Source organism: Colossoma macropomum, unplaced genomic scaffold, assembly GCF_904425465.1.
Source record: "Colossoma macropomum unplaced genomic scaffold, Colossoma_macropomum, whole genome shotgun sequence".
Classification (NCBI taxonomy): domain Eukaryota; kingdom Metazoa; phylum Chordata; class Actinopteri; order Characiformes; family Serrasalmidae; genus Colossoma; species Colossoma macropomum.
Genome location: NW_023494787.1, coordinates 26533389 through 26549714, shown reverse-complemented (window position 1 = coordinate 26549714; position 16326 = coordinate 26533389). Strand labels below are relative to the sequence as shown.

Sequence of the window (16326 nt, the reverse complement as noted above, 5' to 3'; positions counted from 1 at the left end):
TTCAATGTCTGAATTGATATAAAAGTTTGCTTTGCCATGAAAAATCTTACTTGCCCACTATGATTAAAAAAGGTGATCACATTTACAGCCATACAGAAGACATGAAAGGCTTTACATTTCCACTTACATCAATGAAAAAGCTCATAGAAGTTATGCACAAGAATCAATCTCTTCTTCAGGTTCTATGATGCACAATGATTAAGCATTATTGGGGTTCATATTACTCAAAGCTAGGCCAAAGACTTGAACATCATCTCTGTGTATGTTTGGCTATAAGGCTATAAGTCTAATTTATGTTTAATTCTGAAGCAAAAGAAAAGTAGAATACAGCATATCTTACAAAACACAACACACTAAGTTGAATTTTAACATGCAAGTATTCATCTCTTTAAAATATATATATAGTACATTTTGTTCCTATTTTTCATCTAGTAACTGCAACATTTCAACTCTGATCAAGAAAAATAACATTTTTATTGATGTCAACAATTAACTTGGATCATTAAAAAGTTATTCCAATGTACAATCCTCAACACTTTTAATGTATAGAAAAGAAGAAAAAAGTAACGTTCTTGGGTTGTAGTCATTTAAATCAAATGCTCAAAATTCCTTATTCCATATTTTCTTCATCTTCATCCTCTTCATCATCTTCATCAAAGTACCGCTCCTCTGCATCACGGTTTACAATGTCTAGGTTATCATAATCTGGGTTCTCGTCCACTTCACTGCAACAGGAATGATTAACATAATTAATAAATCCCAAGTATAATATTCACACTCCACACAATGTGCAAGACAACTAATAATTTTCCATCATTAGAGTGAAAAATCTAATTATTTTGAAAGTTTCCCTGAGGAACAACTAATCAGTGAAACACCATCTTTAAAGTACATGACAAATGTTTAAAAAGAACAGTTTCTGATCGTGCAGGCACAGTTATCAGGTGATGGTATTCTGAACATTTGGCGAAGTGAGAGCATGTCTCAAATAGACCACCGATGAATTGCACTGGTTTACTACTTTTAGATAACACAAACAGATGAGGGAAATTTTACTGTATTGAGACTTTAGTGCACTATTAACCTGTAGTTGAAGTCTTTATCTTTGCCATCCAAGAAGCGCTGATGCATCTGACTCAGAAACTCTTCTCTTAGCATTGCCTTCTCTTCAGCAGTTGGCTCCCACTCTGCCTGTCTAGACTCATCATTCTCTGTGAGTACAGAAACAGAATCATGTGCCAAATGTTGATTATGCAAGACTGGCCAATCTAACTAGGTTACATTTGTGTTTTCTTTCAACGCAACACATGAAGTCACAGCGTTCAACAATATAATAAGGCAGTCAGTCCTTTGCAAAAGTTTGAATGCCTCAAGACAAATTACAGGTTCAGTTGAATTTCTAAGTGAAAATAAGTGAACACATCCTCTACAGGGATCAAAACTCAATATAGCATTTTTCTGCAATTTTTGGTGGACAATTTCTATTTAGTATGTGCCATAACTTTTGGACAGGCCACCCCCCACCCCCTCCCCAATCTCTGAAATTAAGCAAATAAACAGTACTTGCTTTCACTTAAAAAAATTAACAAAATATATCATATGACCAGGGCAGTCCAAATTTGACTGTACAGTGCTCAAAAGTAGTCTTATGACACTCTCTGAATACAATTCCTCATTTATGCTTCAGAAAAGTTATAACAACCAGGTTTACTAACAGAAACTTAAAATGATCCCGATAATGACTTGGAAAAAAAAAAGGCAAATAAATTGTTGCATATTCTTTTTTTTGTATGATAGCTTGAAGTCTTCTAGGAATGGACTGCATGAGTTTGCACAACCAATGCTCAGCAAGGCTTCTTGCATTTTCTCTTTTGGAAAGAGAGAGCATGACAAGTTTTGAACACTTTCCTGTCTCTTTCCACATCTTTTTCCACACATTTTTCACTACTTTCACTACTTTCAGATTTCAGTATTTTCAATATATGTGTCATCTTTCTCATAGGCATTTTTTGACAGATCAATTAAACACAGTTTTTTAAATCAGCATCTTTCAGAATGCTAATGAAATTTTGCGTCAGGTGTGTTGGATGGTGGCTTTCCAAGAGCAGCACTTGGAAGATTTCTGGTGTGAACATGTGTGTGTCTTTTGTTTTGAAGTGAGATTGGGGGGGGGGGCTTAGGTGCAAGTATTGAGAAGTTATAATATAGCTGAATATGGCAAAGGACAATTTCCATAAAACATTGACAAATTCATTAAACACACAAAATGACAGAAGTGTCTAAATACTACCTTTGATAGCTGTAACTGAGCATAGGGTATTTCACAAAGCATTATCTCAGTAAAGCTGGATAATTCAAGTTTAAAGTGAGGACTACTCAATATGCATGGTCCTCGTTTCTAGGGATCGGCAATATGACAGCATTTTATTGGTATTGTGAAATTATGTTACAATACACCTTTCTGAGCAAAATGGATATTGTCAGGGTTTAAAGAATACTGACCAACCTTTAAACAGAGCATAATTAGACTTGGTTACTTGAATTTAGTGCATCTCTATATGTAAAACTCAAAAAACTGAATATCATGATGCATATTAAGTATTATGAAAATGTCAAGTATTATGATACAATGTTTTGCCATATATTTTCTTTTATTGTCCTATTGGACAGGCTTGACCTTTGGTGTATGTTATCTGGTGAACTGAAAAGTCCTGCTTTGTAAAATACCCCACAGATCTGTTCTTGTACACCAACTGAGAATGTTAAGGACTTGACAGAGAAACTACCTTATAGGACCTGAGGTGCATAAGCAGTAGGGCTGCACTTTTATTATTTGCTAATCTTTACTGCCATATTGATCTTCATAACACTGACATCGTAAAAGAACCATTGGAAGTCGTACGACAAGAAATACAATTGCAATATGGCATTTTGTCCATATCTTGCAGCCAAGGTAAGCAACCATTTTGAACTGTTACTCAGTTGCGAACAGTGCAAAAAATTACTCACCCTCCTCTTCTTCCTCCTCCTCCTCCTCCTCCGCACACTGCTGTCTCTCCTGCTCATCCTGCAGCCGGTTCTGGAGCTGTCTCTCTTGATAGGAGTCAATGAGCAGGTCAGCCAGACTTCCCGGGCCTTTCTGCATGGCTTCTTCAGAGCGCTGCAGAATCTCCTCCTCACTCAGGTACTGCCCAATGTACTGCTCGTAAAGCAGAGGCTCTCGAAAACGCATCTGCTCCTCACTAAAGTACTGGCCCTCTACAAGGTGAAGGAGAGATCCAGTTAGGACAAGATTGTTTGATTCTGGTCCTGGAGGGCCAGAGTCCAGCACAGCTCAGTGATTACTCTGTTCAAACACACATACTACACCTGGAGAGTAATTCTCAAAGCAGAGTTCCTCAGTCAGTCAGATAACTTAAGACAAAAGTCAGGACTGTCCAGTAGGAGGACAGGTAAAGCACAAAATAACTGGACAAGCCTCAACATTTAGCACAACGTTATCTAGTTAACTGTGAAATACCTGCCTGATATCCCCCTGAATGCATTTGAAATGGGTATGTTTAAGCATGGAAATCACCACCAAGCTGTGCTGGAACAAGGGCTTCCAATGACCTGAGCTGGACATCACTGAGTTAGGCTAACATCACTCAAGGATAATCAGTTATATTTGCTAGAAACTGTTATATAAGCAAGACATGAAATTGTAGCAATAACCACAAGAAGTGGGCAAACTTGAAATGCCACTCGTACCCCTCTGAAGTGCTCGGAGGGCAGCATAGCGATGGTTGCGGACCCTCGTCCTGCTGGCTGAACTGGATGCCCGTTTCTGGACCTCTGTGCAGTAGTACTGTGCTCTACAGTCACTGCTCAGGTGAGAAAAGGCCTCCAAGTGCTCTGGTTTCATATGTACATGATAGCGCTCTAGAAAGACTAAAGGCTTGGCTTTATACTGTTCCATTAAGACTTCCTTTTTCTCCTCCACAGTAAGGTCAGGCTCTCCCAGCTGCTGGCTCTTCACTGGACTTCCACTGGTTGCTATGGCCTGCATCATTGCAGTGAAGCTGCTGGAAACTTCCTCCTGGGGAAAGAGGGCAAGCAACAGAAAAACCCAATAAACTTTCCACTGTTGTGATTTGTTCTACTACGCAGATGTGAGTAGTAACTAACTGCATTTACTCAGATATATGTACCAAATTGACTCTGATTGATTTGTACTTTTTTAAAATGATAATAATTCCACTTCCACATCTTTGGTCATTAACATTTAGTTACTAATTTCTTTTTTGTTGCTAAATTTTATTAGATTTTGCCTTTGATTGTGCATGATTGGATAGACATTTTAAGGTTTATTCTTTGTGCTAAAACACAGAACAATAACAGTGATACTAATACTATAATGATAGAACTGAATGTACTAAGTTCCACTGCAGGTCTATAAGTTAGTATTTAAGCAGTTTAGTAATTTTGTACTTCTACTCGAAATGTTTTTTGGAAAGGTACTTTTTTATGAGTCATTATTTCACTTAAGTAGTAATACTTTTAGTTGTGTACAGGTTGAGGCTACTCTACCCACCTCTACTACCAAGAATACTATATTTTATGGTCTTAAAATACTGTAGGCTTCAGAATATTCCTCACCTGGACCTGGGGCTTTGAAGGCTGTGAGCAAACCATGTCTAATGCAGAGTTATTAACACCCTGGACCACCTTGTCATCTTCTTTCGCCATCTGTGCTTCGAAGATCGCAGAAATCACTGGTTTGTGTCCTTCATCGATTTCACCCCACATTTCTTCTTCTCACTGTACAGCGTAAAATCGCTGTTGTCTTAGTTGATGAATTATCACGTAACGTTAGTCGAGATTAGCTTGGTGTAAACAAGTTATTTAGCCAAACCGTGACATCTGTTTCAAACGCAGAGCGAAAAGTAATTCCATATCACATGATTGCGATACTTGCGTTGGAAACGGTGAATTATTTAGGACGTGACTGTCATTAAAACACCAGCAGCGAATAACATTTTTAATGATAAACCATGCATGTTTACATGGACACCTGCGACTCAATGCACAGTTAGCTTTAGCTAAGCTTGCTAGCTGAACTTTTCCGGATGCTTTCTGGAAAACGTCCCTCGTAAAGTGTGAACAGAGAAAGGGCTTGAAATATCGGCTCTGTTAACAGTCCAGATAATTCTCTTTTTTTCTGCTACACCCCTTTACATGTAGGTAGCCAAGCTAACAGAGATAAACTACTGGTTTTGCTAGGTTGTTTCTCGGTAGTGCCCCCTGTGCGTCGTGTTTTATCTTCCCTTACACGCGTCTCTGTATTGAGTGGTTCCTCTTCCACTGTAACGAGTTAATTTTCCACTAGATGGCGCTGAAACGCCAAGAAAAAAAAAACACTATGTGGATTTGCCAAAAAAGAAATCAAAGATATTTAGCAACTAAATGCTTTACAATTTTACGTGTCACACTTAGGTTTGTGATATATCAGAATTATATTTCAACTTCTAGTTGTGTATTAATCAATTAAAGGGGCATTTGATTTAAAGCTAGCATTTGAGAACAATTAAATTAACCATGATATGAGCCTTTTAATATGTTATTTGTTATATTGTGCAGCATTCTGTAGAAGAGCTCTGCACCTCTCAGCCTTATATGTTTGATAGAACATGTTTTCATGTTTTCGTCCATCTGTTCCTTCACTACAATACCCAGCATGCATTACACAAATACATCGTACAACCATTGGAATCCCTGGTGCTCAACAAATCCTGACTGCTGGTCCCTGATCTAGAGGCTAATAAATACACCTGTGGTGATGGCTAGCATTAGTGAGCTGAAAAGAAGTGAACTTGGCTATTTTAAATTAATATAATCCGAAGAAATGTAACTCTGTTATCAGATTAACTGGGACACTGTTGCCTCTGTGTGTGAAATGTGACTGTGTTGAACTGCCAGCAATGAGAAGTGAAAGACGATGAGTGAGTCTCCCTGCTGCAGGGGCAGTTAATACATAAGCAAACTAAGCACTGCTTAAGAAAATGTACTTCAGAATTGTAACTCATAGCTCAGAGCTCCACGGGTATTGCCCTGGCAGTGGAGACTTAATAACATGTAAATAGTTGTGACTAAGGGGACATTATATATGTTACGTTATATGTTATGGTATCTTGAATTTGGTGGTGCTGTAGCACCAGTTGGAAGATGTAGAAAGAAGAAGAATGAGTAGTTGCTGCTGGTGCTGGCTAACCATTTTGTGTTGTGGGAACTTAGAGAACCCACATTTTGACAAATGGAGGATCATACATTTAATTTAGCACAAGAAAAAGCAAAAGAGAGTGAATCCTCTTTGTCAGTAAAGAAGTAAAAACACAAAAAATAAAATCTAAATTAAAACCTGATGGCCACCATAGGTTCTGCTACATGCTTGGAAACGGTGATGGCGGGGTATTCAACTAATTGCAATCTACAACTTAACTGCTAGATGCCACTAAATCTTACACACTGCACCTTTAATTGGCCGGTATGCGTCTTGTCAGTTGTGTAATTTGTTTCTAGTACTACATTTGAAGACCTTGAATATATAACACTTTAGGCCCTCCTTTTTTTTTTTGCAAAAGAATGAATGACATGACTCTCAACCAATCACTTCTTATAAATTGTCTCCCAGTATGTCACTGTCACTATCAAGTTAAGAACTTACACAACTCCTCAGATCAGAACTGCAGTGAGAACAGCAGTGCCAGAAAATTAGACAACATAATTAGAGTATGAGAGGTGAAAAGGGTGTTACTGAGGAACATTTAGTTCACACACATCATCCCGAAGGATGATGGTGCTGTTATTTCACTTCTGAAACTAAATAAAAATGGTTTTAAACTAGGTAGAAGACCTACTCACAGCACAATGTCACATGAACTAGCATCTTTGAGGTAAGCTAAACTTTATCTAGTTAAATATACTTGCTAGCACTCATTTTAATCTAATGTCTAACAATAAATAACATTACAGAATGTTAAGATTATTAGCTAGCTTAGTTAGCGTTTATAACTTAGCTGTTGAAAGTTAGCCTGATAAATTTACTTAGATTAAACAGGACTGTGTGATAAAAAAAATCTATATGTAAGTAAAAATTAATACTATAACACTCATAGCAGTGCATCTTCTGCACTTGTCATTGAAATTTGATTGAAGAGCTTGTGTAGAAAACGTGTCCTCCTCAGCATATCTAGTGATATCTTTAGCTTTAGCGTTAGCTTATCTGAAGGAGCAGAGCAGTCTCCCTCATCAGCCCCCTCATCTGACAAGAAAACCTGCTGTGTCCACCGGCTAAAACATATTAATGTTAACATGGTTTCTGTAATTCTTTTTGCTTTAAACTGGTTTACATATATATATTCTCAATTGCAATGTGTCAGCGCTGAGAATTTTGTAAATCCAGTGTGTTTTTGAATAATTTTAAAAGGTACTCTACTATACTGTACAATATTGGACTGTGAGCACAACGTTTTATATGCCCTCTCACTTATTGTATTTTGTCCATGTTTAATACCCAAACTTGACCACCAGCCGCCACCCCATATGGAAAAAATATATTCTAAGTGTATTTATCAAATATATTTATGCGAAATATGAAAATATCCCAAAAATGTATTTTTTAAATATATTTTTTTAAATGGATTTATGGATTTATTTGTATTTGTTATTATATTTTTTCAATCATATGTAGTTTTAACAAAGGTTACAGAAATAACTAAATATACATGAACTGAATGAAAGGTACTGACTCTGTGTTTTATATTGTACTTCGCATTAACCATTGTATGTATGCAGTTAGTCAGTGCTCAAACAATATGTATTTCAGATAAACAAGATACCAAATCGTCAAACTGCATTTTCACAGTGAATCAATACCTATAACACTTGCTTTTGCCATGTAAAAGGTTCATTTGCTAATACTTAAAATTAGGATACTGGAATACAAATTTATTTCAAAACATATTCTTAACAGAGAAGTGCATTAGACAAGTATTTTACCTGCCTGAAGTGAGGCCAAAGTTCTTCTTGTTTCTGGAGTGGCCCATTTTGTTCAGCCTGCCAGAAAGTTACCCAAACTCCACCCCCTCACCCAATCAGAGCACAAACATTTTTAAATATTTATATTTAGCTGGTTAAATTATTATTTTTCTTTAAAAAATGTATTTTTTTAATCAAAATGTAGTGTAATGTTATGAAAAAGTCCTTTTTTAATTGACTTGATTTGATTTTTTTTTTGTTACAATTTTTTCTTTTTTTATTTTGATTTAAAACTTAAATACCTTTTTTATTTGTTCATTGGTCTTTTTTTGCCCTTGGCCCAATACAAAAATTGCACTTTGACCCCCAAGACAAAAACTTTTGGCACCGCTTGTCTATATTGTGGCATCACTGTAAAAGGCGAGTAGGCATGTTTACAACTGGTTTAGCGATTTTTTTCATTTTTTCATAATTTTTCATTTTGGCCAGAGTGTTTTTTTAAGTATAACACATTGGATGATGTGTTACCTTAGAAGGGGGTGAATTGCTGAATCTTCTTCACACTTACTGGATGTCTGTGGGATAAAGTTTCATCATACACATGCAAATTGTTATTATCGTAATACATTATCATGTTTTAGCAAATACAATGATCGCATCTTGAAAATCACTGACTTTTGCAACTTTGTTTTTTTGTCTTCAAAAAATTAAACAAATAAAATACAATGAAATAACCTTAAATACTCACTTAGCATTCAGGAAATACTCAGATCAAATAGGCAGATAATGCAAATATTGTAAATATTTATTATGGAAGTTAATTTTGTGTATGTCTAAAAAAAAGTAATAGTCAAATTACCTATTAAAAAACTCCCCATAAGGAATGGCTAATTTCAGTGTCAGATGACCTGCAGCATATGATGCCATTTCTTCCAGAAAAACATGTTTGAAGGGCATGGAGTTATATCTTCCCTTTATTTACCAAATATTTGGAAAGTGTTCATATCATCATATCCCTTTCTCTGTAGTTGCTAATTCCTGATCACATTGTGCACTGACATTCTCAGTCACCTGAGGAACAGCTGTTCTTCTGTTTATCCTTATATGTTCTACTGTCTACTAATGCAGGAGGATCACGCTCATTGGGCACAATTTCCAACCCTATTTACTGGCTTTAGTCACTGTTCTTGTTGAAACACTAGCCAGCTGAGCAGTCTGTGTGCCTGATTAATTCATTGATTAATTGTATTATGCAGTTTATTTGTCTGTAAGCATCTTCACTCATAATGTTTCTCTACTCATTTATTCAGGTTGTGTGTACCCAGACGCCACTTCTAATTGGTGGATTTAGCAACAATATTAATTCAATATTGCGCACCCAACTGTGTATTATCTCCATATAAAAGCATTATAGAATGGGATGCTCTGGAGCAGCAGCACATGAGCCTAATGTCACCATGCCCCATACCAGGTGTCGGCTTGAGGGGTATAAAGCCCTGTGGAGCTGTGTTCTCTAGAGTGATGGAGCAAATATCTTTGGGGTGAGTTGTAGTGGTGTTTGTGATCCAGAACTAACAATTCAACTTCAGTACTTGACCTCACTAACGCTCTTGTGGCTGAACACAATCAAATCCTTACAGCAATGTTTGAACATCTAGTGTAAAACCGTCCCAGAAATGTAGAGGCTGTTACTGTAGCAAAGTGGGACTTACTCCCTATTAATTCCCTTGATCTCCGAAGAAATCTTGGATGAGCAGGTGACCACTAATTTCTGGAAGTACAGCATGTTTGACGAACCTTCTGTTTCTGACATAACTGCTCGCATTTAGCTGCTTCTGCATATCAACATTTCGTTTTGGTGTTTGTTTCCTTCTGTCCTTTCTTTTTGCTATGAATGTGGATAGAAGTTTTGGAAGCAGTTGGAAGCTGAAGAGGTTATATTTATTATATTTGTTCTTGTCTTATGTGAAGTTAAAGAAGAGGATAATGATAAAAAAAAAGAGTGAAAAGAAGAAATCAGCCGTCTTATTTTTGAATAAAAATGTTTATCTTTAGTTGACAGAGAATATCGCTCAGATCACAGTGTGACCTTTGCACAATAAAAAGTAACAATACAGTGTAGAAATCGTATAGCCATTTAAATACCTCTCTTGCAATAACATCTGAGCCATTTCAAATCAAAGAAATCTGAAACAAAATTATTGCAGACACTTTGCTTAAAGAAAAAGAAAAAAAAAGAAGAAGAAGAAAAACATTGGAACTTTCTTCCAGGAAAGATTGAGGACAAAACTTGAATTACTTATTCAAGGTCAATAGGTTGCCTGATGGCGAAAGCTCAGATTCCAACAACTGTAATGTCAACATCCTCAAAGTGATTCAAACACTTTAAGCATGTAAATGCCACGTCCTTCACTCGAGTCTCTTTGTTCAAACATTTGTTCCCAAAAAATCTCAACCGTCTTATAGCAAAAATCACAGCAGTGGTAAAACCTAGGAAAATTTCAGTCGAGTCAAATTAACTGAACATTCATTGTCCACTAAAATTGCATTTCAAATGCCACTTCAATAGTCTTCACACCATGATTTTTGCTTACACTTAAGCTGTTTAAGCTATGATCTCTCAAAGATACAGATTACCATAAAATATTGCGTTAGACAACGAAGAAGTTGATCTACAAAGAGGAAAACCTAGACAGCCCATTACAGCCCAGTGCAATTAGGTAGTTAGTCTACAAACTGAAGTTGAAATATAAAAAAAAAATCAAAAACATCCAGATTTTTTTTTCTAAAATTTTCCAACATGCAATAGTTTCACTTTCTGAATCAGCTCAAGATTCAAAAGTTGAGAAGATTAATAAATGACCACTGCTCGAAAGCTTTATTAAATATTAGCTAGTTCTGTTGATACATTGATGTATATGCGGTAGTGAGCTAAATAACTGTCAATAAGATTTTTATGTTTCAAAATCAAATGGTCAAAGGCAATCGTTTTATTGAAAACCACTTTCTGACATTGGGCCTCAATCACCAATATCTTCCTAAGTTTTTTCTTGAATGTATTCTTTAGAAAAAGTCTACGTCAGATTCATGACGTGTTCTTAAACCGCAGAACTGTTTGCACCTTTGTGCTCTTGAGTGTGTGTAGATTCTGTTCTTACCTAAGAACAATCGCAAATAAGAAAACACTGTTGAATGTCAGAATCTTCAAAAATTACGTAAGTGGATTTTAAGAAAAAAATTCTTCTTAAGAATGGTTGGTGAATGAGGCCCATTGTCTGCATGGGCGTTTCTAAAACTATGGGCACTTGCAGGTCCTTTAGGTTCAGGGAGAACAAAACTCAAGTTTACGCTTGAGTCATGCTTAAGTTATAAATTTACTTTTATAAAGGTTTTATCAGAATAGTGCTGAGCTCAGTAAGTCTGCAGAGGACACTGACAAATATGTTCTTCACCTATAAATCATTAGAATTTTGTGATAAAGACCAATTCTTATTCATACAACCTTATTACTACTACTACACTTTATGTGGGATTTTAAATACATTTTGAACTAGAATAGGAATACAATTTACAATTATTTATCATTTTTGACATTAAATCAGTTATACTGTGTGTTATTCCAGATCCAGCTGTGTTGGGACATACAGTATGTAGTCATAGTAAGTGTTATTTTTTTCTGCAATATTTATGGACTTTAATGTAATTTAAAACAAATTTAAAAACTATAAATAGTGCAACTATATATTAATATTAGGACATTTTGCCATCACTAGCACACATGCAGACTGTATTTGTTGTTTCAGGATATTCTTTTACCATCATTTTCAATTTTTCAATTTGTTTTTTTCTTCATTTATAATTTAGATATCTGTATGATTTCAGTTAAAGGAAGACATTAGATGAACTGCTAATTACTTTAAACAGAGCAAGTGATACCAACAGAAGTAAAACCATCTGATGTGGACTAAATTTAACTATATTTGGGATGAAAAAGAGGTAAAGAGCTAAAATATGTTTGTCATCATCAAGTCAATATAATGGTAATAGCAGTTCTTGTTATTGTGCATTTTTTTCAACCAGCATCAACTGCAACAAAAAAGGCTTTCAAATAAAAAACAAAGGTCCTACCATACTGTACCATACAGTGCCATGCTGTCTGCTTACAGGTCCAGAGCTATTTCTGGGCAGCTGTACTGTTTCAGCTTCTCCTGATACCATCTTTACTGAGAAAATGAACATATGCGGAGCTGAAGTGCCCATAGTTGTAGAATCACCGACAGAAATGTGCAACGTCTTTCATGTAATAGTCTGTCTCTTTACTGCAGACACAAATGTAGAGGCACCATGTCGAAGCTGAAAGGTAAACCAGATCCTGTTTGTGCTAAAATCAACTCCCTCTGTTCACAGAAAAGACTCTGGCTTTTCCTTTGACAAAAAGGACAATAGAAAATAGGGAGATCAAGAACAAAGTCTACCTTGCAACGTTATCATATCTACATTGGTTTATTTTGTCCTTTACATGCATACTACCCGTGCCACAGCTAAGGGTCAAAAAAATGCCATTATTAAGTTCAATAATGAACGCGTGTGGAGGAAACCTTACTTTATACGTTGAGATGAACTTGAGTATGGTATAGGGTTGTGTTAGTGAGATGCACGTTACTGACTATGTTTGTGTAAAATGTGAGCAACCTAACAGAGTAAACTTACATAAACATTTACAGTGTATTGCACTGAGGCTACAGATCATTTGATGTTTGGTTCTCGTTAGATCTACTTTAATATCTCATACCCCATCTCCCAATAGAAAAATAAAAATCATCTCAGTATCGGTAGGTCTAAACAGACTATAATTGATCCCACTGCTATTTGATAAAAAAAAATGTACATTCACAAGAGGACAACAAAAGACAAGTCAACTTGAAATTCAAATTGATATGTGCAAAAACATTATAGATCTCTATAAAAAATATGTGCATATGAATAGATCTATTTTCTTCACCAATACAATATTTCCTCTATTTACAATATATGATTTAATAAAGTACAGAACATGTACAGTTCTTACGTTTTTTTCTTTGTTTGACTGTTTTTTGTTTTATTTACTCTGTATACTCCTTTACAGAAAACAGCAATGTTGATGACAAGATGGTATGGATAAAGGAATTAAAAAAACACTACACATCCTGAACTCAAATCAATGTGATTGAGCACTGGGAGTAAGAAAAGAACCAGAGTTCCAAAAGGAAACCTGAAATTGCATATCCCATCTTGCCCGATCACACCCATATCAAAGTTGCCATTTCTGGCTGGCTTACATAATATTACATCTGAAAAAACTTTGGCTACTGAATTAAGTGGTAGGTGCCCCACATCCAAAAAAAGTGCCACGCTTTATGGTGTGCACTACAAGATTTGTCTAAAGTCGTTCACGTTTTCTTTGTCTGTATCTGCATCATTGAGCCGTCCTGTTCACTGTGCTGAAGTCTGTGGATTCCTCCAGTCTGCTGTCAAAGGGAGAGCGTGATTGAGTGGATGGATCATTTTCACAAAGGACGCCTGCCAAGCTGCCCATGGAAGTGGGGTCCACCTGGTCAAAGGTGAACTGTGGTAGAGAGAGATATTCTCCACAGTGGGATGGGTGCCTCTCCACTTTGATGAGAGGCTGGCTGGGGAGTTGGTGCTCCAGAAGGTCTAGCGAGTCACGCTGCAACGCCAGCTCATAGGACGGTGTCCTTCTTCTCAGTAACATGCTGCTCTCTGACAGCTTCTTCATGGACGCCAGAGAAGCCGGGATCTCAATCTCCAGTGGGGGCTCAATGGAGATGCATGGAGGACTCATCTTTTTCTTCCTGGGAATGTGCAAAGAGTGTCCACGTGTGGGTGGGTGCTTCTTTTCACTGCTGCCCTGATTGAACACATCGTCGTCCAGGGAAGGACAAATTTCAATGGAGTGACGCCGGTGGTCCTCAGCGGCAGAAGGCTTGTCCAGAAACCCTTTGGCGTCCACACTAAAGAACTTCTTAGCGTCCTTGTCTGTGAGGCCACAGACGGCCAGGTTTGCAGCGCTGTTGCAGTTCTTTATTGGAACAGGTTGCAGCAGCCCTGGAGTGGTGTAGGGGGACAGTGAGTGGCTTCGCACCTCTGCTGGGAGCCCCACCCACAGCCTGGCCGAGCTGTTGATGTGGCGCACCTCTTCATCGGCTGGGTCGGTTGAGTCGAACATGGATCCGCTGGGGCTGGTGCTGCCGCTGCCACTGCTGGCCTGGCTCGGGGGCCTGGAAGGGATGCGCCGCTGGCTACGTGGGTGCTGAAGGGTGCGGGAGTAGCTGCGAAGGGGCAGCAGAGGGGACAACTGTGGGCTGCTGGGGGCAGAGATTCGGGGCACTGGGAAAGTGAAGCTAGTGGCTGTAGTCCCAACCTGTCTGTCAAAGTTGTCTTTGGAATCATAAGTCTGCACATCGACAGAATCATTCTTAACTGCTTCCTAAAAGTAAAAATAACAAAACAAGATGTAAGTAACAGGGGAATAAGAAAGAGTTTGCACTAGAAACCTCTAAATCTGATTATGTTTCAATGCATTAAGAAATCTCTGATTTTACCATCATTTGATTGGATTTGATTTCATAATTTGTGCACAGTTCATAATGTTATGTTTAGAAATTCACTGAACAAGCCTTACTGAAGGAACTATTCAGATAATACTGGAATATAGACAGTTAAAAAGAACTGACATTTCAAAATGGCCCAAGAATTTTATTTTGTCCAAAAATAAGCACATACTTTATCGAATACTGTTATATATTATGATGCACTGATTCATTTTTATTTTAAAAGAACATTTTGCTTTTAAAGCCAGTTCTTGAAAATAAGGTCACAATGATGAGTAAAACTGGTGCTGCTACTGTACCTGTCTACGTAGAGGCCTGCCTATGCTATGTGTGGGGGAAGGCATGGGAGGAGGGATCCTAGGCATGCAGATGTTAAAGTTGGGAAGAGGAGGAACACCAGGGACCTGCAGCAGGGAATGGCCCTCACATGGCTGAGAGTGGATCGAGGTCACCGAGCCTATTCGGAAAGTTAATGGATCATTCACTTCTATCACGTCTCCATTGCTTGACTTCATTGTTTCAATTTTAGAAATCTGAAGAAGAAAAATACACAAGGTCATGAAACAAAAGCAGTTAAGTACCTAATTCAAGATACCCTTGAGTTGGCTCCACCTCCTGCAGTGGGTATGGTGCGCTGGCTGGCCTCACAGGGCGAAACATGTAGCTGTCATTGGGCAAAGAGTGCATCCTGGACACTGACATCTTCCGTGGAGAAAGCAAATTCTCCTGAGTCCTTTGCCTCTCCTCATCCTGTATAAGAAATGTTCTTGTTTAGCCATAGGCTTTGTCTGTACATAAACGAACCCCCTCCCTCACCCACAAATCCAGGCAAGCTCTTGTGGCAGATTCATTCATCGGCTCACTGAAGCTGACAAAGCATAGCGCCTCCTTGGCAGAAGAGCTGATCAGAAGCTGCAGCAGCAAACAGTTCCAACCCTCCCCTACAGAGGCTCACTACCCACAGCCCTTCAGCACATTTTCTTTGTGCTGTGGCCATCTCAGCACTTAACTGACAATAAAAGTCTGACATGATTTCTAACTCTACATAGTATCCAAACAGGACTCTTCCAAACTCAACCGTAAGTGCATCCTTATTGCCAGACACAAAATGTGAAACTGCAAGGAATTTTGTTAATTGATTAAAGCATGCTAGAAGACAGTTAGAGCTAAATAATTAAAGCTCTGACTATCCTTTTCATATCAACTGTAGAACTTGTTGAAAAACAGAAACAAACTATTTTACATTGATTTATTGATTTATTGTGTTATTTATTTTTTAGGGGTAATGCACATTAATCAACATGTGCCAGTGTTAGCCAACTGGCTGGTTTTCAACTGTAGTCCCTGAGGCCTGATGTTAGCCCATACATAATGGAAAATTTACACACAGGGAAAGGGAAAAATATTAATAAAATGAGTTAATAGCATAGACATGCTGTGACAAACCCTATTCTGGTGTTAAAAAGTCAATATTGTGATTTACTAAACAGGTGCAACAGTTCTTTCGCGCCCATAACAAGATCAAAGAGGCGATTGCTGCATCTTTGCATATGCATTTATAGGAATTTCCCTATCTTAGTGCAAAATACTGAATGCAAATAATCTCCTTTTTGCCAAGGCTGACAGTAAACACTGACTCCTGTGAAAAGCCTGTCCTAGTGTAGACATAGTTGACCGAGAAAATTTCAAATGCAAAAAA

At 37.6% G+C, this 16326-nt stretch overlaps 2 protein-coding genes across 2 annotated transcripts in view; both read right to left on the bottom strand.

The window, feature by feature from the left end:
- Positions 1 to 261: 261 nt before the first annotated feature.
- On the bottom strand, positions 262 to 5320 carry ccdc97 (coiled-coil domain containing 97). Its single transcript, XM_036566693.1, has 5 exons — positions 4639 to 5320; positions 3751 to 4078; positions 3010 to 3258; positions 1085 to 1211; positions 262 to 725 (listed from the first exon to the last, which is right to left on the bottom strand). The coding sequence occupies exons 1-5, from the start codon at positions 4786 to 4788 to the stop codon at positions 611 to 613; spliced, it is 969 nt and encodes a 322-aa protein (XP_036422586.1). The 5' UTR covers positions 4789 to 5320; the 3' UTR covers positions 262 to 610.
- A 5896-nt stretch (positions 5321 to 11216) lies between these two features.
- The window catches only part of cacna1ha (calcium channel, voltage-dependent, T type, alpha 1H subunit a), a 50463-nt gene continuing 45353 nt past the window's right edge, over positions 11217 to 16326 (bottom strand). The window contains 3 exon segments of the mRNA XM_036566689.1: positions 11217 to 14503; positions 14927 to 15084; positions 15209 to 15377. Coding sequence (XP_036422582.1) covers positions 13472 to 14503; positions 14927 to 15084; positions 15209 to 15377 — 1359 coding nt within the window. The 3' untranslated portion in view covers positions 11217 to 13471.